The sequence below is a fragment of the Esox lucius genome, chromosome 19, assembly GCF_011004845.1.
Source record: "Esox lucius isolate fEsoLuc1 chromosome 19, fEsoLuc1.pri, whole genome shotgun sequence".
Taxonomy (NCBI): Eukaryota; Metazoa; Chordata; class Actinopteri; order Esociformes; family Esocidae; genus Esox; species Esox lucius.
The window spans coordinates 31,780,317-31,806,663 of NC_047587.1; the positions used below are offsets into that span (position 1 = coordinate 31,780,317).

At 41.7% G+C, this 26,347-nt stretch overlaps 1 protein-coding gene across 4 annotated transcripts in view; it reads left to right on the forward strand.

Annotated features, from left to right (window-relative positions):
- mon2 (MON2 homolog, regulator of endosome-to-Golgi trafficking) overlaps positions 1-26,347 on the forward strand; it is a 51,381-nt gene that overhangs the window by 1,084 nt on the left and 23,950 nt on the right. For all 4 annotated transcript variants that reach the window (XM_010883949.4, XM_010883951.4, XM_010883950.4 and 1 more), the window contains exons 2-10: positions 10,584-10,647; positions 11,447-11,574; positions 14,602-14,733; positions 19,179-19,308; positions 21,380-21,477; positions 23,960-24,085; positions 24,691-24,885; positions 25,121-25,245; positions 26,172-26,311. In XM_010883949.4, coding sequence (XP_010882251.2) covers positions 10,584-10,647; positions 11,447-11,574; positions 14,602-14,733; positions 19,179-19,308; positions 21,380-21,477; positions 23,960-24,085; positions 24,691-24,885; positions 25,121-25,245; positions 26,172-26,311 — 1,138 coding nt within the window. The remainder of the gene's footprint in view (positions 1-10,583; positions 10,648-11,446; positions 11,575-14,601; positions 14,734-19,178; positions 19,309-21,379; positions 21,478-23,959; positions 24,086-24,690; positions 24,886-25,120; positions 25,246-26,171; positions 26,312-26,347) is intronic.

Sequence of the window (26,347 nt, forward strand, 5' to 3'; positions counted from 1 at the left end):
TACATTTGCTACAGAAAGAAACTGTTGCAATGTAAAGAAAAGATGTTGATCTCACAAAGTATCCAAATTGAACTTTTATAAATGTATTTTAGCAAGAGCTGCTTGTAGAGAAAGCTTGTATTCATTGGCTTAGTATAAGGACAATATTTGGGGGGACGATATGCCAGTGCTTTGTGTTTGACTGTATGGGTAGACCAGTAACATTGCCACAAGCTTCAGCCTGCTCTGGTTAGCTAATTGCAGACACTCCTTTACATGTCACTTTGCCTGGACCCACCAGACCTGTTCCCTCACTGTCCATTAGTCATATGTTGTAGCCCGGAGGACAGGAATCTGCTGCATTCTCCTTCAAACACTCAGTTATATATGTCAGCAGAGCCTAAGACAATCTTAACTTGTTAATGACCAGTCAACACAGGCTTTTGGTTCCAGTCAACCCCCTTGACCCAGGAATGTTTATGGTGTCACGACTGTGTTAGTCTGGCTGTCAGAGAAGGGAAGCTGTCTCAGTCAGTCTCTCCATTTAGATGACTCCTCCTTTATGTTGAGCCTGGGGGCCTACACTTCAGACCAGTGTGAGTCAGCCAGTGCTGAGCAGCAGGCTGGCAGGTATTACTCTGCTTTGTTTATTTTTCCTCAGACCTGTTCACTCAGAAAAACTCAGCTCTGCTTTGGTGAATACCTCTAAACAAACATTAGCCTGACGCTATTCCCACCTAAAATCTGTCTAATTAACTAACCTTTGGCTAGTCTTTCTATGTTTTCTAAGCTATTTACTCATGGTAGCCTATTGGACTTATCATACAACTCTATAGAGAGAAAAAATCCATGATGCCCTTGTTTTTTTTTCTTTCTTTCATTTTACTCAGATAACCAGTTATGAAACACCTCATTGACCAGTGTCACTCACACCTCTCACATTCATTTACCTTTGTGACACTGCAGTGCTGCCATTTTCACTCTGATTTGTCGAGGCTAAGTAATGCTGAGAAAAATCCCATTGATTTTTCCCACAGCTTTACACTCAAGACCTTTCCTTCTAGTCTTGAGTTGGCAGCCAGCTAAATCTGTGTAAATCTCTGTTTGTGGTGCTTTGATATCTTGAGTCTGATGAAAGAAACACACACCCACACACACACACACACACACACACACACACACAGCGTCCGTTTTCGTTGATGAGTTGCAGTGCTGTGTCTGTCAACTCTCTATGAAATGAACCATCTCTATGAATGAAAAGGACGGTGCTGCCTCCTTTACACCCCACTGAATGGCTGACTTTACCACACATATGACAGTTTGATGAAATAACACACAGAAGAGTAGTTAGTTCAGAACTGACAGAACGTTAGACTGAAGTTTGAATTTGTGGAGGCAATGCTAAAATCTGCAGTGGTGTTTCCTATCTTAGCATGTTTTTTGTGACAGCCTATGAGTGACTGATTTTGGCCTTTGAAAAAAAAGTAGTGTTCATTTTCTGAATCGAGCCAGAGTTCATGAGTAACTATTCACTAGGATCAGTAAATAACAGTTAGGCCTACCAATGTGACCTGAATTGACCTGGTCCTCCCACCATTTCCTCACAAGCTGCTAAAACAAAATGAACCTTTGCATTGGCTTCATGTGCCTTCTTTCGCAGTGCGGTTTCCAGAGATCCTAGTTCCAAACAGGCTGCAAGTTGTTATTTTGATTGAGGCTTCTCAATTTGATTCTGAAGAAAGGAAAATCATTTCAAGGCCTTTTGGGCTCAGTAAGCATTTTTAAGGGGAAGGATGTGGATGGGATGGGTAGACTTGGTATAGAATGCTGAGGGAGCATGCATTAATACACTAAAGTTGTTTAATACATTGGCTTTTCTGGCTGATGAAAGGATATTTCCTCTGATGTCTGACTGTTCCAGTGGTATATGTGTTGCACCTAGCTGGCTGGCTGTTGTGTGATGGTCGCCTCACACTTAATGCAAGCGTGGTGACATAGCTTTGTTTTTACATGAAGTTCACAGAGTTATTTTAACTTAGGATTACTCTGAATGGCGTTGCTCGAGTGTGGGGAAAAATATTAAAAAGCAGTTTCACTGAGTTCTGAATAGGCCCACGGTATCTTCAACATTATCCTGTCTTGTGAGCTTGTTTGGTAACTACTGTTCTTCCAACAATACATTATCTCTTAGATTGCCAGAAAGTCTTAGCATGACAGCCTTATATAATAACATTAACCATTGTCTGGCCCTTCTAGAGGTCAGGGACCCCCAGCCAACTGAAGTAGGCTATGTAAAAGACGGTGCAGTGTGCAGAAATTTGCACCAGTGATAAAATGCAAGGCTGAATGAAAGACTGCTTCCAGAGATTTTAGTACAGACAGATGTGATTGGACCCTTTTAAAGAAACACATGTTAATCTTTAGCTCATTCACTAACTCACTAATGTGTTTTAAATGGCAGATTTTCATCTAACCATCTCCCAAGGTATTTGTCGGAAGCAACATCTTCTATAAAATGATTTAGTGTGGTCTTTTTTTGGTTATTCCAAAACTAGGTTCTGTGACCTAGAACATAACGTATACTAAAAAAAAGAAACAAAAACAAATATAAATAGATCTTTATCGGCTTCTGATCAGCTCATCCTACAGAAATGTGGTCGGTATCAGCCTCAAAAACATCTCTTTTATTGACAGATTGCACTCTCCTCTGACCATTTGAAAGTGTTTGGTGTAGAATCAGTAGATGTAGTCATGTGGGGACAGAATAAACACACTAAACAGAGGACAGCTCTGTAATCTCCTTCTGATTCAAGGCTCCCTTACAGTATGTGAAACCTTGTAGTGGGCTGCGTAGAGTGCAGTAATCTTGCGGTGGCCTTCTTTTGAGGTTTTAGCAGGTGGCAGTTCAGTTTGGCTCAATTGCAGAACCCGTAGCAAGGTCAGTCTTCTTACTAGGCGTGTTTGCAAATTAATTCCCATTGTCCTCTTTTATTATGATGATCTTTGTCATCATCGACAGCAACACATTCCCATTATGTTCCTGTTGTGAGTGACTCCTGTTTCCATTGCATACAGGGTCCATTCACTCTAACTCTGCTGATTCCTAGTGGTGCTAGGCCTGCCTGACCACAATGGCTGGTGTGTGAGAGGTTTGTGACGGCTATTTATAACATGGCCATCATTGATGACACTGCCTACTGTAGTTCCATTTTAGAAGGAAAGTTAGGGTTGCCACAAATTGTAGGTGCCAAACAAGGAATATCAGACCAGCTGCGATGGAACATCTCTCTAGAGAGTGAATCATCCTATAGCTTGATGTGAGGCTATAGGAGTGCAGTGAAACACATGATCAGAAGGTATCAGCACCAAAGCTGTCGTCTTTCCATGCACTCACTATCAACAACCCCTAGACAAGGGTTTTTCAACCAGTGCTGGAAGGCTGGAACACTTTAGTTTCTTTGCCTTTCTAATAAGGGTTAATATGTGTGACACCAGGGGCCTTGTTTGGTAATGGCTGTTTGTATGCTGAAAAGTTGCTAATTACCCAAGTGGTCAAAATCATCCCTTCAAGCATATGGGAAACATACAGTGGCGGAGCATGAAATAAAATGATTCGAGCCAAGAATCTATTTGTCTGAGATTGACCTGTAACTATGCTGTAGATTCTATAGTGTAACATGTTGAACTCATGTCATTATTTGCCTCGCTTTGTTGTTACTCTATTGACTAGTAAGAAAACCGTGCTAAAGACAGGACCATTACAATAATTTATGTTTATTTAGCATTGTGAAATACAGTTAGGTCCAGAAATATTTGGACACTGACACAATTTTCATGATTTTGGCCCTGTACGCCACCACAATGGATTTCAAATGAAACAACCAAGACGCAGACTTTCAGCTTTAATTCAAAGGGTTGAACAAAAATATTGTATGAAATGTTTAGGAATTGCAACTATTTTCATTCAGTCCCCTTATTTCAGGGGCTCAAATGTAATTGGACAAATGAACACATCCACAAATAAAATGAAAATTTGTAATACTTTGTTGAGAATCCTTTGCAGGCAATGACTACTTTACGTCTGGAACGCATGGACATCATCAAACATTGTTTCCTCCTTTGTGATGCTTTGCCAAACCTTACTGTAGCTGTCAGCAGTTGTTTGTTCGTGGGTCTTTCTGCCTTAAATTTTGTCTTCAGCAACTGAAATGCATGCTCGAGATCAGGTGATTGGCTGCCATTACAGAATATTGCACTTCTTTTCTTTAAAAAACGCCTGGGTTGCTTTCTCATTATGTTTTGGGTCATTGGACGTTGCTTCACTTTACAGATGGACAATCAACTTTGCTTTGGCTGAATCTGAGCATGCAATATCTCTATACACTTCAGAATTCATCAGGCTGCTTCTGTCTTCTGTCACATCATCAATCAACACTAGTGACCCAGTGCCATTAGAAGCCATGCATGTCCATTCCATCACCCTGCCTCCATCGTGATTTACAGATGATGTGGTATGCTTCAGATCATGAGCCGTTCCAAGCCGTTCTAAATAGGTTGATCTTAGTTTCTGTCCAAAGAATGCTGTTCCAGAATTGGGCTGGCTTTTTTAGATGTTTTTTTGTCTAATGTGGCCTTTCTATTCTTGAGGCTTATGGAGGGTATGCACCTTGTGGTGAACCCTCTGTATTTGCTCTCGTGAAAGTCTTCTATTTATGGTAGACTTGGATAATGATATGCCTGCCTCCTGGATAGTTTTCTTCACTTGACTGGATGTTGTGAAGGGGTTTTTCTTTACTATGGAAAGGATCCTACGATCATCTGCCACTGTTGTCTTCCGTGGACGTCCTTTTTGTGTTGCAGAGCTCACCAGTGCATTTATTATTATAATTATTTTTCAGAATGTACCTTTTACCTGCTTAATTGATGAAGAAATAACGAAGGAGTAGCCAACACCTGTCCATGAAACAGCTTTTGAGTCAATTGTCCAATTACTTTCAAACCCTTGAAAAAGAGGGGGCTACATATTAAAGAGCTATAATTCCTAAACCCTTCCTCTAATTTGGATTTGAATGCCCTCAAATTAAAGCTGAGAGACTGCACTTTAAGCCCATTTCAATTATTTAATAAATGTATTTAACTGTAACTTGAATATTTTTGGGTAAACAGGCAAAATAATAGAACGTATGTTCATTTATTGCCAGACCTGACTATGTTGTTCTTCAAATGAGTATTTAACAATATCCAATAAGCCTCCCATCCTCCACAGCTCTCTCATTAGACTATACAACCGCCATCGCCATGTTGCCTGTACAATCGCCATGTAGCCTGTACAACCGCCATCGCCATGTAGCCTGTACAACCGCCATCGCCATGTAGCCTGTACAACCGCCATCGCCATGTAGCCTGTACAACCGCCATCGCCATGTAGCCTGTACAACCGCCATCGCCATGTAGCCTGTACAACCGCCATCGCCATGTAGCCTGTACAACCGCCATCGCCATGTAGCCTGTACAACCGCCATCGCCATGTAGCCTGTACAACCGCCATCGCCATGTAGCCTGTACAACCGCCATCGCCATGTAGCCTGTACAACCGCCATCGCCATGTAGCCTGTACAACCGCCATCGCCATGTAGCCTGTACAACCGCCATCGCCATGTAGCCTGTACAACCGCCATCGCCATGTAGCCTGTACAACCGCCATCGCCATGTAGCCTGTACAACCGTGATCATTGTGGTTCTGCAGAATGCATGCGTCATGTGCTTCACCAGCCGCCTTCACATTCAGCAGCATCTTTATGCATATTAGGCCCCCACCTGCAAATTGAGTGGATGGCTGTCGATCCGGGTGCCGTCTGTTCCTCAGATCGTTTTAGTAACTCAGACATGGCAAAATAAAGGAATCTTATCCTTTTGACTCCAACCTGTTGAGCAACTGTGTATGGAAAGTGTATGAACCCGTTGGTTTTGCATTTCAGAAGCAGCTCCCATCTTGCATCAGTTCGCATACGTCATGGCTGTGCGTAAATTCACATACATTTTCAGCAAACATTTTCATAATATGAATAAATCTCACATTTTGCAAATGATCACACGCATGATTTGGGCACAGCTTTGTGCCTATGCGTGCTTGATTAAAAAGAAGGAGCCCTGAAGAGGGGATTGCAATTAACATCCAGGTAAATGCCACAAACTCAAGTGTTCTGCCCCTCTTGGACTGGAGCTGAATAGTTATGCCCTTCAATAAGAACCACATAACCCTAAATGGACCCCCCACCCCCCCCCCACAGCGATGACTTTGTTTTACTTCGTAGCTTCTAAGGCTGTAATCACATGTCAGTTACGGCAGCGACGGACGTGATTCATTGGGGACTCCCAGACGTTCCACAGCTTAGCTGCAGCCCTGAACTAGCTCAGCAGATTCCCTAATCAAGGGCTTGAGGATTAGCAGACCCTTTGAATCAGTTGTGCTAGCTCAGGAGTAGCTCAAATACCCTGACATGCTGGATGGGTGGGTCCCCGATGTGTGGGTTGACAACCACTGTGTTAAGGTGAACTTCAAAAGTGGCTACACCAGCAGGATTTTGCCTTTTTATGAGATACGTTCCTGTGTGTTCTTTCTTTGCACTGTGAAATCCCTCAGCTTACCTCCACATTGACTAACAAAGATCAGGAGACTTGCATTTCTGCACATTAACATTAAGTTGCAATGTGATGCTTTGATTGGGCCTGTAGTTTGACAATCTGGCCCAGCCCAAACTCCTCAGCGAGGCTCTGTTGCCTGTTAACCAATAGGTTCAAGAGGTTGCGTGCTGTCTTGTTGGCTCCTACCTTAGTGGATCACTGTGACAGGTCAATCAATATGAGGTATGACTTGTATACCAGCTTGAAGTTGGTTGAATACTGTAACGCTGCCTAGCAGGCACGGTCAGGAGTTTTGCACACACAGACTTCCCAAGTGATGTGGCGTCTTCATTCTGAAGAGAGGTTGACTGGTCGGCGTTGACACTTATATAAACTACCTATGGGTGGTGTTTACATGTTCCCAGTTTTGGCCCTTTATGCTGAGCTGTTAGTTGAAAGAAAGGCTGCTACGAGGTTTGGAGGAGAGGCTTTGACTCTAACTAAAACACTAGGTATAGCTGGACAATTTGTGCTACAAGCGTCAGAAGCTACATTATAGTAAGCCTAATATAAAACTGTGTACGGTTATATTGCAAAGGACGAATTGCACCGACAACGAACACACTCGTTTTTGATTTACGTAGCGTAGTTTACATGGCGTAGTGGTTGCCTATTCAACTGTCGATGATTTCTAAAGAAACGACCCAGCCATGGAGTGATTGGAGTCTTTGTTTTCATTATAGTTACTGTATAGCTATTAGCTAGCCATCTGCAGTAATCTCTTTCTAATTTAACATGTTGAATGTAGTGTAGCGACCCTGTTATACCTGTTGTTGGTTTGGATGTTAATTAAGTACGGAACTAGTTTAGAGAACTGTGGAGTTTCAACTGATTGGTTTGAGAATGCAAGCAGTAAACAGATACCACATCTCTACACATGTATCACGTGCACCCACACCCACTGTTTAAATAGCGTAGTGGTTAAAGACAGTCTTTCACTTAGTAAACCGCGGATCGAATCCAGCCTGGGCAACAACATTCATCCCTTCTAATAGCGGGCCGGCAGAACTAGGCTAGCCTTGTACCTTTTCTTGTTTAATTGTATCGAGTCACCTATAAAAATCTGTTTTAAATCGTTAATCATTCAAAAATGAGGAATAAGGAAAGGCTTGTCCTAGAAAGCACATGTTATTCTCACTTCCTGTATCTTTCTCGCTTTTCCCTTTTGGTCACTTTTTCTGTCTTGCTTGCTAGTATAATGTTACATTTCCCAACTATTTCTGACATCCATGAGCACTCTCAGTTTCCATTTACCGTAACCAGTGTACTCAACCACTGAGCACCCGACAACCAGGGACACTAGTTTAAGTTTTGTCTGGCCAAAACAATCTAAGCAAACATTTACCAGTCAAAAATGGTTTTTTTGGGGTGCTACAGAAGCCCCAGCTGTTTTGAGTAGTTATATATATACTTCTGAATGCTAATTGGCTGACATATGAGACATATTCCACGGTTTTGACATATAATAGCAATATACTTGCTGAGGTATAACCAACAACATTCTAGATCACAGATCAAGCTTATTGGCTTCCATCTGTGATCACCTGTAGTGACTTTGTTTAGTTCAGAATAAAAGCAATTGGTCTAAGATTTGGTTTTTAGAGTACATGGTCACATAAAATATGTTAAATGTAATTCTGTTATGCTTTTGCTGTGTATGTTATTTACTTTGCCATCAGAATTTTTGTTAGGCATTTAAAAGGAAAAGGAATGTCTGTGTGTCATTTTGTTTTCCATGGGCTACCACTGCTGGCTGATTTTGGACTTTATATTATTTCTCTTGTGATTATAGAATGCAGGGAGTTAATGTTTATTGCTGTGTTTCTCATGGTTAAGTTGGCCATTTAAGCAGGCCCTATTTGATATTAGTGTCCCAGCGTATAGACGTGTTAATGATCTGATAGTTGTGGGTTTTAGGGATGGTAGGTTGTTACGAGCCGGGCGAAGATCAGAAAAAAGAGTGATAGAGGAGGGAGAGATGTTTGAAAGAGGGGGAATATCTTGACAGAACTGCAGTGGCTTTATAGAGAGAAAGAGGCCTCTGTTGATTGCTGAAAGCACAGCATGCTCTCTCTCTCTCCCTCACTACTTTGTGCTCCTTCCATCACTCCTTTACTTTCTCTTTCTTATATCCCATACACGTAGGAGTTCCAGTTCTGGGAACAATTCAGTCATGTTTTATATGGTCAATGTTTATACAGTTGGTCGCTGTTTTCCATGGTCCAATGTTTTATTAAGCAACTGCTGTGTAATTAGTTTTCTCTATTAAAATTAATTTCATGCTGTATTTTGCTGTGCTACAATAATACATTTATGTAATGGTTAACCCTCATCGAAACAATTGCTTCTTAAATTGACATCGCAATGTAATGTTTACCCTTTTCAAGTGTGTTATCCCAAGGTAATGGCGGTAGATACTGTAGTACAGTGAGCACATTCCCTCTCTAACTATCAAATAACATGCATTTGGCTTGTTTTCTTTAGGCTGTGTTTGATTTGTGATCTTTAACTTAGTGCGCAGGCTTCTGTTAAACATGAAAGAAAGTAGAATAATACATTTTCCATACTTGTTTCCTTTTCCAATTTGGCACCTGACTTCAGTGGGGATTGTAACATATTGAACGTGACACCATAGTCCCAGCAGTGCACAAGCCATACCCAAAATAATCATGACATAAAGACAACACCTTTATTATTCCAATTTCCTGCAGCTTGTGGTTGGATTATTATTATTATTTTTACTAATTTCAACAAAGCATGTCAAGCTGACATGACCTGGCTAATAGAGTAGCTTGTCAGTTTGGTTTCTGTATCATTAGTTATATTCAACATTTGAAAAGGGAGTAACTTCTTTTGGCCTCCTAATTAACTCGAGTGCCAAATTCTTTGGGGTGAATTGCCACTTTGACGACTACTACTCCATATTACCATGTGCTTTGGCTACTCATCACATAAGTCATACTGAATTGTATTTTTAATGCCTACAAACACTTAATAACTAATTTTACCCATCAGCGGAGATCAGTTTCCAGCGTATGTGCCCACTTGCTGTCTGACAGGAGATTTAAAATAATCTGGAGGATTCTACATTGTTGGTTTATCTATACCTCCATTCACTGTTGCACGTTGTTTTGTCAGTTCACTGACGACTTCGCTATAATAGTCACAGCTTCATAGTGCCGTTTAATTATAATGATGTCATGTTGAAATAACCATGTGTCTGGACTTGAATGACACATATCATTACTGTTTGGAGTAGGCTGCTTATTAGAAGCATGCCCTAGGAACAGTGAGTCATGCTGGCGCGTTGATTTGAGAGTTTCTGTGTCCAAGAATGTCCAAAAGCTATGCAGATGTGCGTTGTCTCTACAAAACGTGATTGGGACGTTTAAATGAGCATCCTACGTCTGTACCTTGAAGTCTCAGCACCCCACCACCCCCACCCCACACACACCCATCCCATCACCACTAGAGACACATCCTCGGGTCCCTCTGGGACTCCGTCCAGGTAGAAAGACTTAACTGATTAATGTTAACTGATTACAGCCGTCTGTGGTCCTGTCCCTGCTTTTCTTGCCCTCTCCTTTGAGGTAATTACGGACTGGGATCTGTAATGAATATTCAGCGCTGGCTTCTCATCAGTGACCTCATTAGAAGGAATGTTTAGTCTAACGCAACCTCAATGGCCCTCTGCTCTGTGCTTTCAACCTCAATGGCCCGCTGCTCTGTGCTTTCAACCTCAATGGCCCGCTGCTCTGTGCTTTCAACCTCAATGGCCCTCTGCTCTGTGCTTTCAACCTCAATGGCCCGCTGCTCTGTGCTTTCAACCTCAATGGCCCGCTGCTCTGTGCTTTCAACCTCAATGGCCCGCTGCTCTGTGCTTTCAACCTCAATGGCCCTCTGCTCTGTTTTTTCCTTAGGCTGCCGAGTCTGGGATCGTCAAGATCAAGACAATCGCCGCGAGGAATACAGACATCTTGGCAAGTGAGTGAATGGGGTAGAAATGGAGAGACAAATGGAGAGCTGGTACACTCTGTTAAATGCCTTGTGTGTGTTTCTCTGAGAGAGGATGTTTTTGGTTGTTATTATATCACCTACAGGTTGGGTTGTCACTTATGACTTTTTAGCTGACGATTTATTGTCACACTAATAATTGCGATTAACGATTTGTCTATATTGTTAATTTTACACTCAATTGATTAATTCAGTTAAACATGATGACGATTAATTTTATTTTCAAATGTGGGCCTAAATATGGAATGGGGCACCAGATATTTCTATATATGCATTTTAATGTGCTTTATCTAATTAGAAAATATGGATGGAAATGACAAAATTCAACTCTACACCCTTTGTTGTGTGTTGTTTCCTTTTGTCGACCAGAGTTGATATGTCAAATGGGTGCCTGAAATCTGTTTGTCTATTAATTAATAATGTTGTGAGATTACATAACGTTGCATTGCAAAACAATTCTAAACTGGGTTTAAACATACCGAAATTAAGAAGAAAAGTACATGTCGGTGAACTATCTGTGGCCATAACCTTCCGCAGAGCTGTCAGAGGCTCTGCTGCACCCCTGTGCTAGACAAAAATTCGTAGAGCCGTGTCTAACATCGGCGTAAAACTCCCTCATTCGGATTGGAAACATTATGTAATAATTGCGACAGCCCTACGTACAGGTCAGTGCAGATCGCAACAACTGCAAAATTCCTGGTGCTCTTTGTGTTAGAAAGCATGTCTGGTTGATGGGTTCCAACACGGCCGTGTGTCCTGTTCCCCTCAGCTCTGAAAGAGAACAGCTCGGAGGTGGTGCAGCCGTTTCTCATGGGATGTGGCACCAAGGAGCCCAAGATCACCCAGCTGTGTCTGGCCGCCATCCAGAGACTCATGTCCCATGAGGTGGTGTCCGAGGTAAGGATCACAGGCCCGGTAATCCTGAGAAGGCACTGGAAGCTTGCGTTTTGTTGAATTAACGTGGGAGGAGTTGAGAAATTGAGAGACCTTTTGGTATATAATATATAAAATGTAAACAACTGTGAACGACAGCACTCAAAACTGCTTTACCTATTTGCCGTATCTTTTATCTGGACTAGGTAAATGTTTGTCCCCAGACCTAGAAGGAAGCCAAGGTCATTTCACTGCCAAAAAAGCTGACCGATGGGTCTACTGCCCGCTAATAAAAAAAAGGCTATGGGAAATAGTGTGACCAGATGCAATGTTACAGTACCTTACAATGCAGTAATGAACAGGTTTCTATCGTGCTTTTACAGAAGGGTTTTAACATGTACTGGCCTGATGTATGAGACACATCTTTTGTAGTGCTATTACATTTAAGTCATTTAGAAAACGCTCCCATTCTGTGTATCTCATAATAGAGCAGTGAGTTTATGTGGGAGCCTTTTAGTCCCACCATCAGAATTGAACCCACAACCCTGACATTGCAAATGCTACGCTTGACCATCTGGGCAACACGCACAATGTCATGGATAAATAACTATTGATTTTACAAAACCAAGAGGGTCATTTTTTTTTTTTTCTATTGATACTTTGCTAGGGTAAAACATTCAGCGAAGCGCCGCTTTCTTTTGTTCCTTTTCTAAAGATTTACCATTATTGAATGCCTGTGTTTCTTTGAATGCTGACAGCTCAACTAGGGCAAGGCGATGTGATGTCATCGATTGTCAACCACGCTTGACTGCTGTGGTCAGTGGTGACGACAGCACAGTGTCAAAAACAGTGTTTCATTACGTTTCAACTTGGCCTCCTGCTGCGCACAGCGGTGTAGCTCAGTGAGCGACGAGCAGGGCAGCAGGCCAATCAACTGTTCCCTATTTGCCTTGGCCTTCCTGTTCAGCACACACACGCATTTGGTAGTAAGACTGTTAGTTAACCTCCTAAATGAACAGCGCTTGTTTTTGGGTAGTTAACCTAATTATGTCAACATCACTTAACTGATTAACTCCCACCGTTTTAAGTTTGAAATTTGAACTACATTTGGACATCATAATGTATGAAAAGACTAGCACATTTACGTGTCTCCTTTGGGTTATGATTTTTTTTTTTATTATTCATAAGGCATAAATGAACAATTCCAGGTGAAAGCATCTGACTGGGATGAAACACCACTACATTACCAAAATTATTACCCTCTAGCCTGATTGATGAATGCAGTCAGTAGTCAAACTTATTTTATTTTTGGGGAGGGGGGGGGGTGCTGTTGAAAAAGATACCAAAATGAGAAAGCCAATTGTATGCTATAAGCTTCCCCATAACATACTGTTAGAGTAAATTGCTTTGACCCGTTAAACTTCAGCAAGCATTTCACTGTTAGTCGACTCCTGTTGTTATTGAAGCAGATGAGAAATATATAGTTTATTTGTATAAAATCTACTTCCCATTTCTGATTGCCCCTAAATATAGATGAGTAAAGATGAGTATCTATATATAGGCCAATAGTTAATGTAGTAAATCGAAAGGCATTTCTCAGTTTGTTTGGCTTGTTTGCATAAGCTGTGTTGGTGCTCCTGTCAAGCCAGAAGGTCTGTCATGGTATCACCTCCATATCATCAATGCCATTGCTATTTGTGTGTTGAATAAGAGCAACGGTTCACTCAGATGTTTACCCTACAGTGTGCTGAGGGCGTGCTTTGATTAATAATACATAATAAAAGCCTAATGAATCCTGAAAGTTTATAGATGTGCGGTGTAGATTTAGAAGGCTGAAAATAATGTTTTGGGTGGGAAATGGTTCTAGCTTATAGAAAACATGCTACAATGCAAATGGGCAATACATGTTGAGACTAGTTCAGTACAAACTGTACCAAAAGCCCAGGCAATTTATAGTCCCAGTGCAACCTGCTCACTACAATACAAAAGAATGTTATGCTTTCGTTCTAAGCCCATTCAACAGTGCTTTGCTCTGGATGTAGGCCAACAGTCCAGGCAAACGAGCACATGCTTTATAAAACTGTTTATACGGTACCCCTGCAGTGCAAAGCCCTATCTCCGTAAAACCTCTGCGTCAACATGGAACCCAGGCTATGGTGACTTTCCCTTGAACAATTGCACCATGTAACTGAGGCTATTGTGATTAGTCCTTGACTAATGAGCTGACCTGGTGTTGTCGGAGACCCTTTTTAACTGAGCAGCCAGCCAGCTGGGCAATTGCCTGTACTTGTATACACCTTGTCTGTTTTGTGGGCTGTATTTAACTGGCTGTGTTGCCATTATATCAGCAGTCTCTCTACAGAGGCTTTCCCCCACGCTCCACTGCCTCACTTCTATCTCTTACTGTCTGTGTCTTATACCCTGGGACCGTGATGGGGAAGTGGTGAAAAGCAAACAGGGCATTGCTTATATGTTGGTTTATGTGAGTAAAGAGTGTCAGTTTTGCCTTTGAAAGGTAATTGCAGTCACGGTATGCTCTTTTGAAGGACCTTGTTTTTTTCCCCCTGAGGTGTCTAGGAAGTCAAAACATCAGCTGCTACAGATCACATAATCTCCCTGATACATTATCAAGTGACCTCACCTCAGTCTGGCATCAGAGCTGACCCAATACATTCAACACAGGCAGATATTTAATACTGGCAGTGAAACCGGTCAAAGGTAGAAACCAAAAATAAAAATTATCCTTATCAACAGTTGGCCTAAATGGGAAAAACTGGATGGTAATTTATCAAATACTTTGCTTTTCCACACAGAAGCGCCACAGTGTCTGGGTTGGGCTGAATGAAGGTTAATGTGTCTTACTGACGGTGATCCTTTCTGATCTTTTGGCTGGTTGTCGGCTGCTCCCCGTATTCATCTGTGACTTCTGGCGCTGCTCTCATTTTATCTGTTATGTCACTTTCCAGTAGATTGTGACCCTGACTGTCACTGCCTCATGGGTTTTCAAGTCAGCTACAAGTCTAACTGTGCCTATGTGTGTGTGTTTATCAGGCTGCAGCAGGGAATATCATTAACATGCTGTGGCAGTTGATGGAGAACGGCCTGGAGGAACTGAAACTCCTGCAGACTGTCCTAGTGCTGCTCACCACCAACACTGTAGTGCATGATGAAGTACTCTCCAAGGTAACACACAGACACACACCAGAAATTGAAATGGTCTTTAATTATAGACCGTCTTGGCACGCCTCTTTTCAATTACAATTATTCAAAACCCTGACCAATACTGGCATATTTTTCTTTCTGATATTTTATTTTAAAGCACTGACACCCAAAAGCCATTATTGAATGGCTGGATTTATGTTGTGAATTATTTCTAAGAGGGGAAAAATGTATAGGTTTGCTGCGAAAGTATTGAACCACTGTGCGCTTGATGCAGGTTAAAGAAATTGCCCTAATGAGGACACCATGTTCCTTAATTGTCCTCCACCTGTGAACCATTGAAGTTGTGAGTAAATTTTCTGGTTGAAGGATCACTGTTCTGACAGTGAATGTAAAGGAAAAAGACGACCAAAGAACATTCTACAGAAGTTAGAGATAAAGTAATGCAAATCCATAGATTAGAAAAATAATACAAAATATAATGCAAGTGTTTGGATATCCCAGTTAGAACAGTTGGATTAATAATCAGGAAGAGGAAGTTGCATCCCACCTCTCAAAGACTGCCAAGAAAAGGCTGTTCCTCAAAGCTCAGTGCTCAAACAAGAAAGATACTTTTGAAAGCCACAGAGAGGCCAACAATCGCTTCGAAGGAGCTACAGAGTTAATTGGCTGCGAGAGGGGTAGTGATGCCCCAGTCAATCATATCAAGAGCTAAACATAACACTGACCTGTATCAGAGGGTGTCAAGAAAGGAGCCATTACTCAAAAAGTATCATCTCAAAGCACGTTTGGAGTATTGCCATAAAGCATCAGTGATCCTTCTGTGATCAGGCAAGAGACCTTGAGCAAAAATCCAAAATGCCAATTGTGTAACAAACCTAAAACCTCCTCACAACACACCATACATACAGTGAAATAAGGTGGTGGTAGCATCGTTCTGTGGTGATGTTTCTCATCAGAAGGGACTGGTTAAAATTGAAGGAAGAATGGATGGAGAAAACAGAGAAATACTGCAAGAAAACCTGTTTCAGTACATAAAAAGTGTATATTACCAAAACCCATTGACACTATGCAAAGCTTGTACATACTTACATCAAAATACTTAAAGCTGTTTTTGCAGTGAAAGGTGTCTCTACCAAATATTGTAAATATTTCACAACATAAAACCATTGTCACCTTAACATAATTGGTTTTGATTTATTTAAAAAAATATAAAACAAATCAGTGTCAATGTACCGTTTTTAATATCAGTAACATGACAATATTCATCAGGGGTCTGAAAATCTTCGCAAGGCACTGTACAGTGTGTGCTCACCATTTTATTCGAGCACAATGTCATTTAAAATTATAATCTGGCCAAAGGCATAACAATTGCAAGACAGCACTCAGTTACACATGACTCTGAAAAGTCAAAGACATTCAGAAACATTCTGTACAGTGGAGTAAGCATGAAATCAATAAGTTATACCAAACGAGTTGATAATTATAAATACAGAGTAGTGATGCGCCGATAAAAAAAAGATTTGTCTGATGCCGATAGTCATACACCACAATCAGCCAATGCAGAGGTTTTGGCCTTTCTGTACCAGTGTACCCTTGGATAAAATACATAATGTGGCTTCTGATGCTTTCTATTTCAACAAATATAAATTATCTGTATATTTTAATAGCAAAGCTATTAATTATATGATAAATACGCATTCCCTTTCTGTTATTGTACATTGTACAATGCCTGGATCTAAATGTTGCAAATGGTAGGTAAGGTATTTAATCTTACCAGCCTCTAATTTAGCCGGCCTATTCACATCCTTTTACTATATAAAACACAAATCAAATGCGTATGCCTTGTAATGATTCAAGAAAATAACACAAATATTACTAGTAACAAGTAATCTGGTCTGTTGCTGCTCACTTTACAATAAATCTTGTGACCTCACCTGAGTCCACTAAGCCAAAAATCACAGATTGGAATGTTCAGCTGCTCCTGAAAGGAGGTTACTGTGGTAACAGAAAACAGCAGCCTGGGGTTGGTGCAGTTTGTCTGCATAGTGGGAGCTGGATTCATTGGCTGGCTCTGACTTTGAGGATGGTGTGCTCTGTTTCCTGAGTCACACGTGAATACAATAGTACCAGGAGCTCAGTGACCTTAAGGACAATGTTGTTAACTGATAGATTATCTTTATACCAACAACATGCAATTTGTGTACCTAACAAAAACTTAATGTCAGGATTTTTTTTCTTGCTTTGGCAGCTATGGTTTTTGCAACACAGTAAATTGAATGCTGCAGAAACGCTGGATAGCACAATCAGTCTGAAATATCGAGGGCAAATGTGCAGACACATTACATTTTTGCTGATAACCATCCGATACAGATTGCTGGACGATATATCATTGCATCCCTAATACAAATTGAATATGTTGCTCTTTTTTTGCAACAGGGTTGTAAATATTAAATACATGTAATCCAATATATTATAAATACATGATGCATAATATGTGAAATGTAGTAAAATATTAATGCATAATACATATAATCTAGTATAAAAAATATGTAATGCATATAATCCAATATTATATATGTGCGTGCGTGCATGTGCGCACGTGCATGTGTACGCGTGTGCGTGTGTGCCTACACATAGAGCCAGCCAGCAGTGGAAAGAATTAAGAGACCACTCCTAATTTTTCTTAAATTAGCATCTCTAAATCTATGGCAGCCATTCCATTCCTGTGTCTGTTAAATTCCAACACAGGCACACCTCATTTTCCTTAATGAGGTACTGATTAGGTGATTACCTGAACCAAATTTTATTTAAAAAAAAAAATGTTTCTCAAAAGAGTTGAAAAGAAAAGCTTTGAGGATAAAAGGCTTCAGTTCTGTCTTTACTGGTAGAGGGATACAGTGAGCGTCAGGTTGCTTCCATCCTGTCAAAGACGGCGGTTCATAAGAACAAGGTCAAGCAACAGACATTGGGGACAACAAAGCTACAGACTAGCAGAGGGCTTAAACGACTGACCAAGATGACCCTCACCTAATTCAAATGTCACTCAACAACCGTAGGATGACATCAAGTAACTTACAAAAATAATGGCAAAAAGCAGCTATGGTGAAGTGCCCGACGAGGACGGTTTGAAACAGGCTCCTAGGGGCAGGGCTGAAGTTGTGCAAAGCTAGAAAAAAGCCCTTAATCAATGAGAAGCAAAGAAGAGCCAGGCTGAAGTTTGCAAAAGACCGTAAGGATTGGACCCTAGGGGAATGGAGTAAGGTCATCTTCTCTGATGACCAAATTTTCAGCTTTGCCCAACATCTGGTCGTCTAATGGTTAGAAGGAGACCTGGAGAGGCCTACAAGCCACAATGTCTCACACCCACTGTGAAATTTGGTGGAGGATCAGTGATGATCTGGGGATGCTTCAGCAAGGCTGGAATTGGGCAGATTTGTCTTTGTGAAGGCCGCATTAATCAAGCCAAGTACAAGGTTTTCCTGGAAGAACACCCGCTTCTTTCTGCTCTGACAACGTTCCCCAACTCTGAGAACTGTTTTTTCCAGCAGGACAATGCTCTGTGCCACATAACCAGGTCAATCAAGAGGTGGATGGAGGACCACCAGATCAAGACCCTGTCATGGCCAGCCCAATCTCCAGACCTGAACCCCATTGAAAACCTCTGAAATTTGATCAAGAGGAAGATGGATGGTCACAAGCCATCAAACAAAGCTGAGCTACTTGAGTTTTTGTGCCAGGAGTAGCATAAAGTCACCCTACATTAATGTGACAGACTGGTGGACAGCATACCACTAAGCTGTGATAGAAAATCAGGGATATTCCACCAAATATTGATTTCTGAACTCTTCTAACTTAAAACAATAGTATTCTGTTTTTGAAAATTGATATTAATTAGTTTTCTTTGCATTATTTGTGTTCTGAAAATAATGCATCTTTTTTGGTCATTTTGACCAGTTGTTGTTTTCTACAAATAAATGTTCTAAATGACAATATTTTTATTTGGAATTTGGGAGTAATGTTGTCAGTAGTTTATTGAGTAATGTTTTATTTTTTATTTTACTCAAACACATACCTATGAATAGTAAAACCAGAGAAACTGATAATTCTGCAGTGGTCTCTTAATTTTTTCCGATGGGGGAGGTGTAATCCATATAAGGGATGCCAAAGGGAATAGCAGCCAGAAAGAAAAATGCACACTTGTCATGAAATACTGTCAGATGGCACATTTTTGATGCAATATTTGTGTAGGATATCACACCCTGGTATTTAGCATGCATAGGCACACATGATATAGTATTTGCCTCTGCACTCTTCCATCTAGGAAATTTGTGGAAATAAAAAAACTGTTTTACAAAGCAAGTGAGCTAATCCGCCTGCTAAGGCAACCAGAGCTTTTGCCTTAAATGCCGGTACGGGTGGCAGCGTGTCAGGCCTGACATTGAACCTGTCTCCTCCCTTCCTGCCAGGCCATCGTGCTGTGTTTCCGCCTGCACTTCACCAAGGACAACATCACCAACAACACCGCCGCCGCCACAGTCAGACAGGTCGTCACTGTGGTCTTCGAGAGGATGGTCGCTGAGGACGAGCGCTTCAAAGGTCAGGGTCAGAGCAGAGTGCTCATGGGAAATGGAGTTCCTGGACGTTACCGTTTTCATTGATCCAGTCATTTCGGGCTGCATCATTTTTAGCTCCTTGAAGGGAATTGTGCACATGTAATCTGTAGATGAGAGGGGGGGGGGCCCACAGTCCTGTATATCAGTGTTCTTGAATCACCTTCTCTTTTAAACCATCCTTCTTGAACTTTGACCAGAGTAAGGAAAGGGACATGACTGCCTCTTACGATTGCCTAAAGCTGTTTAAGCTGTGACTTGAACCTAAGTTCAATGAATATATAATATATTTTTTAAAAGGTGTTTTAATCCAAATTACATGTTATCGTAATACTGAATTTTAAGGCAGATCTTCTGTCGGTATTCTGGAATGTGTCTCGAAGATTAGGTGATCCGATACGTAAGTTATTACATGTTATATAAACGTCAGAGTAATGATTAATACAGAGGCTTTGTGCATGTAGCATTCAACCAATGATTTGACTTCGAACGACAATGGGTTGCGCCAGAGTTCATTCAAGTGTCGTAGCAAAGGGGGTGAATACATACTGTATGCAATAATTGTGTTGATTAGTGGCAATCACTCTTGATTAAATTAATTTTGTAATGCATAATGTGGGAAAGTCCAAGGAGGGGGAATACTTAGGAACTGTAAATGGTTGACATTGTTACAGGGACTCTTAGTTACGCATTTCAGTGTTCTGTTCCCGTGCTGCATCTTGGCTCAGTATATGATCACAAAAATATTTTTGCCGGACCGTGAATGTGACTGACTGAGTGACAACCCTTGTTAAATAGCGTAGTGGTTAGAGAAATGGACTTGTGAACTATAGGTCCCAAGTTCGTATTTCCTCACAGGCAAAGCGAAGTATGCATTGTGAATTATTCCATATTGCCTAAGACTTCGCTGTCTAAAACCAAAACCGATCCTGAAACTGTATACGGTTATATTGCAACTGTTTCTGGCGTGGAATAGTTTATCTTCAGTCTTGCTAGCAATCGCTCAATTCTTATGATTATTCCTAGGACGTTAGTAGATACTAGAAAGCCTATTACAGGCTAATAAGCTGTTAAAACGGCCTGTGGCAAAAGCAATTCAGTTCATAGATGCTGTTTGTGGTGGAGGTAAACTTAATAAGAAACATTAGTCAGTTTAACACAATCCTCAATAGAGTTTAGTGACTGCTGATACATCTCATGCCGTGGCGTAGTGGTAAAAGACAGTGTCTCTCATGTGGAAGATCTATGTTCGAATCTATTGAGAGCAATTACATGTATTAATTATTTCTGGTAGATTCCACGATTGTCTCATATTTTCTCTTGATGAAAAAGTAGTAATCATCGCCTTTATTGATAGTTATTGTATAAATGTAATTCACGAATGAAAGAAAAAGGTACGCTCTTATGCCATGAAATGAAATCGCTTTGGCAGACTCGCTAGCAATTTCTCAATTCTTATGACTATTCCAGTAAGTTAGTAGATACCGGTAAAGCTTATTACTGGCTAATACACTGTTAAAACAGCCAGTGGCAAACGCAATACATTGCCGCTTTTTGTGGTGGAGGTAAACTTAGTAAAAAACATTAGTCTGTTTAACTGTATAAATGTCATTCACAAATGGCCAATTAACTATTAAAACAGCCAGTGGCAAAAGAGGATTTGTTCAGGATAGAGACAAGAGGCTACACTGGCACCCAGCGAATGTACAGCTCCATGGTGTAGTGTTTAATGACACAGCCTTTAAAATGGGTGACCCTGGTTCCAATCTCAAGTTGGCAACATTTTCTATTGCAGGCCGGCTGAACTAGGCTTGCCTGATTTCTTGTTTATATCTTCTAATAGAAAGGTGTTTAACTAGTTGTCTTGGGTGTGAGTGTGTGAGAGTGTTGATTTATGTGTGTCTGTGTTTGTTTGGTTGTGAAAGATTGATCCCTGCCGGCTTTTAGCCACAGCTGTTTCTGTTTTCTCTAACCCTGCCCTCTTTCTCCCTCTCTCCTCCCCTCCTTTCGTCCAACCCTCTTTTCCCTCTGCCCCCCCCCCCCTTCCTCTTATCTAGGCATCGTGGAGCTGCCTCCTCCAGTCCAAGGTAACACCAACCGGAGGTCTGTGAGCACCCTGAGGCCCAGCGCTAAAGACGCTTACATGCTTTTCCAGGTACATCCGTCAGGAGGAGAAAGTCCTCTATACTTATCAGTGTACTCACCCTCTTTGGAGCCGCTCACCTGAGGACGCTCCAGTTGTCATTACAGAGAGCCTGTAAGACCACGTGTGTTTTTAATCGTTAACAAGGCAACATATACTACAGTCTGTTGGAACCCTGGGGTTAGCAAGTCAACTATAAGACGCCACGTTAATGTCAACATGCTTTTTGGAATTGTTGCACAAAAGAAGCCCCTTCTGAGCTCAACCCAGAAATTGCAGACTGGCGCCACATATGAGGAAAAGCAAAGTAAAATATGGCGGTGGATCTTTAATGCTTTGGGTTGTTGTGTGACCACAAAGAATTCCCACAAGTACCGGAATATTTTACACCAAAACCTGGGTGCCTCTGCCAGGAGATTGAATCTTGACCATGGATGGACTGTTCAACAAGTCAATGACCACAAATATGCATCAAAACAATTAAAGAAATCTGCAGTACAAACCTGGCAGAGCGTGACCAGATAATATAATTAGCTTCTTGTGGGGTCAGTTGGTATGAAGAATTATGATTAATTGTCCCAATGTTTATGGAGGTCACTGTATCTTAAGTAATAGTGGAATGATGTTTCAGGGTACCACATAACCTCTAGTGTTGTGGTTGGCTGTGATATTCACCTATTGATTTCTCTCCCCGGCCCTGGTTCTGTTGTCAAAGTAGGAACACTGTTTTGATTTTGCAGCTGGGGCATGTGGCCAGTAGAGAAAAGTGTGTGTGAGTCTTTCCCAACTAATCCCCTACAAGACTTTCCTTGATCAAAGGAAAAAATAAAATCTCCTGCTCCAAATTTGATCCATTAATTTTCTGTTTGATGTTATTTTTTAACAAGGCACCTGTTGTTAATTGAAATGCATTTCAAGTGACTCATGAAGCTTTTTGAGAGATTACAAAGAGTGTGCAAAGCTGTCATATAGGGAAAAAGTGGCTACTTTGAAGAACACTCTTTAGTTGCTGATTCCTTATGTTATTTCATAGTTTCGATGTGATGTCACTATTATTCTACAATGTGGAAAATTGTAAAACTAAAGAAATACCCTTGAATGAGTACTTGTGGCCAATCCTTTGACTTACTCTATTCATAGCCTCTAAAGAAAAGGTTAAGCATTTGCAACACTCTTTACGCTGCCAGAAAAATCAAGAAAGTCTTTTGATCAGATTTTAAACATATGCATTAAGGCTGTATTAAATAAAATACATAATGTACTTGCTTCAAATTCAGTTAAAATGACACAAAAAAGCCAGGATGTTTGTCTATAGTACCTGTAGTGTAGATGTTCTAATAGTCTGTGGGCTGAGACATGGTAGATTGTGTTCTTTATTTTTGTCAAAGGGCATATTATTGGTGTATTATCAGTAATGTCTGCTACTGGAGTCAGTATCTTTACCAGGACCTGTTGCCGACACACTTTTCTCAGGCTGAGTTTTACACCTCATTCTCCCGCCACACGCTGCCAGGGCATAACGAGCAGAAAATCTTAATGAACCAGCTGCGCAGCACATAAGTGTCCTCCAAATGTCATGGGGGCCAGGCATGCCCTGACCATGTGACCAAGTGACTGCCACTGGAGCGGTATGGAGCAACAGCCTTATGGCCCCCTCCGATATCACTCCACGTTCCTGTCCAATTTGGCTAGCTCCTCGACCCCATTCCAATTCTGTTCACATACTCTTGTTGAAACGCTGTTTTGATTTTATGCCTGGAGTGTGCAACCAATAGGAATGCCTGGAGCGTGCGACCAATAGGAATGCCTGGAGCGTGCCACCAATAGGAATTCTGTTTTGACTTAGTGGCTATGACTTTCAGCCAATCTAGGGTTGTTGTTCTTGTTGTTTTCTGTTTGTAAAAAATGTACACGTTTGGGTTTGTGTGAAAATGACTGTTACGGCTCTTTAGAACTGGAAAAAGTTAAAGGTCAAGCAGAATCTCATGTTATGGATGCTGAGAAGGTGAAGAATGGTTTTGAACACAGCATCATAATCTCAGCTCCAGATTTACTGGATTGGTTGAACAGTGCCGGAGACAACCTCCTTTTCCTTTCTGGTCCTGACCTGTGTGTCGGGCATCTTGTTTCGGGTGTTTGCTTTGAAGCCTGCTGGCTTAGGTTACACTGTAACCCACTTACACTTTTAAAAATCATGAAGATCAAAACGAGCTACGTATGACTGGCATCTTGTCATGCCGAGTTGGTAGAGCATTACGCTTCCACCGCCAGCACTGTGGGTTCAACTCCCCGGGTGGGAAGGGGGTGTGTGTGTGTGTGTGTGTGTGAGAGAATGCATGCATATCAAACGCCTATCGTTGGATACGTACAACCCAGACTTACTGTATTGCAGAGGCAATGTAGTATCTGTCTTCTGTTCCGTTTGTAGGTCTGTATCCCTATTTATATATATGTGTGTGTGTGTGTGTGTGTGTGTGTGTGTGTGTTGCTCCAGGACCTGTGTCAGTTAGTGAATGCGGACGCCCCCTACTGGCTGGTGGGGATGACAGAGATGACGCGGACATTTGGTCTGGAGCTCCTGGAGTCTGTTCTCAATGACTTCCCTGGGGTCTTCCTACAGGTATACATGCAGTTCACACCATAATACAGCAGCCTACACTGCAGGGACGTACCAAACCCTACAGTATTATGTGGAACCTGACCACATTGCAAATAAACTGACGTGTGAAATTACTTTATCCACTTTAACTGCTCACGCACGCCAACGAGCATCTGTGACAGGCGCTGAAGCAGATCTTTGTTGTGTTTGAGACACGTGACACCTAAACTTTCTACTCAAGCCTTCCAACCCATGAATTCTAACACATTTCTTAATGCCCTTGAAGAATTTCTCAATGTCCTTTAATCTATGTTTGAATCTGACCCTAAAAGAATGTAGTTGGTTGACATTTCATTTAGTTATATGGCCTGTGTCGTTATTGGGTCTGACAGGGACAAACCAAAGCGACTTGTGTGTGATGGCGCAGGTGAACGCATGCACAGCCGGTTTATTGTACGATACAATTCAATACGGTATGATAGAGTAATGTGTGTCACCATCCAATACAAATATACAGTTAAATATTTGCTATGCATTCAACACAACACAACGTCATCTCGCTGCAGGAGCATCTAATATCAGTACCGATTCCTCACCCCACCCGTTGACCTCTGCCCTCTGTGTAGCACCAGGAGTTCAGCTTCCTGCTGAAGGAGCGCGTGTGTCCGCTGGTCATCAAGCTGTTCTCCCCCAACATCAAGTTCCGCCAGGGCAGCAGTAGCTCCGCCTCCCCGGCCCCTGTGGAGAAACCCTACTTCCCCATCTGCATGAGGCTGCTCAGAGTGGTGTCGGTCCTCATCAAACACTACTACAGCCTACTGGTGAGCCTACGCAGTAACTAGCCATGATGATGTACAGTTTTCCCTGGAGCCAAGTTGTTTTTCAACAACCTAATGTGTTGAGAAAGACCTTTTGTGGCTAGTTTGGTTCAGGAGCTCTGGATTTAAGAGGTTGTGGTGTTCTATTGGCCACTCACTGATTGGTGCATTGCCCATGCTGGTTGCTGACTGAGAGTGGGGGCCTCTGTTGAGCTGTCTGTTTGTGTGGTGGTTGCAGGTGACAGAGTGTGAGATCTTCCTCTCTCTGCTGGTGAAGTTCCTGGATGGAGAGAAGCCTCAGTGGCTCAGAGCTGTGGCCGTGGAGTCAGTCCATCGACTGTGTGTACAGCCACACCTGCTACGGTGAGGTGGAACACACACGCACACACACACACACACACACACACACACACACGCGCGTGCACACACACACACGGGCTGTCACGAAATCCGATTTTCACTACATGATTATCATAGTCATAAGAATTCACGGTAACAATATTATCGCGGTATCTAAAGGAATTTTGACGAAAGAAAATGTTGTCAGTCATATTCATCTACTTTGTTTAATGGTTTTTTTTTTCTTCTCTTTATTGGCAAATTAATTACACTCAAAATACGAGTCTATGGAGGAGGAGAGCATCTGTAACCATAACTGTACAAATAAAAACGAAAAGGCGTTAATTTAAACACTAGTGTATACTGTAGGTCCAGACTCCTAGTTTAATATTTCATTTTTTTTATATCACAGTTATCATCAATACCGGCATATTGCGACACCCCTAACACGCACGCGCACACACACACGCAAACTCTACTACGCTTGCATTGACCCCCTAATTTAAACCTACCCCAACCTGAAACCTCACTTTGGTATATTTTCCATGGGTTATTTAAGTAGTATATGGTTAATAGAGCTGTTCTTAGGCACAATGCATTGTGGAGTGCTTGAACACAGCGCTTTACTTTGGTAAACTAGCGGTAGACCACAACAATCAGAGATGCCTTATTGCAATTATAAACTGGTTACCAATGTAGGTAAAGCATTAAAATGTGATGTTGTACCTGGGGTATATAGTCTCATATACCACATCTATCAACCAATCAGGATTCAGAGCAGCCAGTTTATAATATACTTTTTTACACCCCTTCACCCTAACCTTCCCTCCCTATTCTGTCTCCATTGATGTTTTTTATTTCCCTATCCTCTGTTTGTGTTACGCGGTTCAGCATTTTGCTACGAATGTGTCTTGAAAGATCATCTGTGTTGTGTGCCCACGGTTGTGTAGGTCTTTCTGCCAGTCCTACGACATGAAGCAGCACTCCACCAAGGTGTTCAGGGACATCGTCAACGCTCTGGGCTCCTTCATCCAGTCCCTGTTCATTGTCCCCAACGCGGGCAACCCTGCTGCCACCAATGCCCCCGCTGGTTCGTACCCCCTGAACGGGACCCCACGTTGTCTTA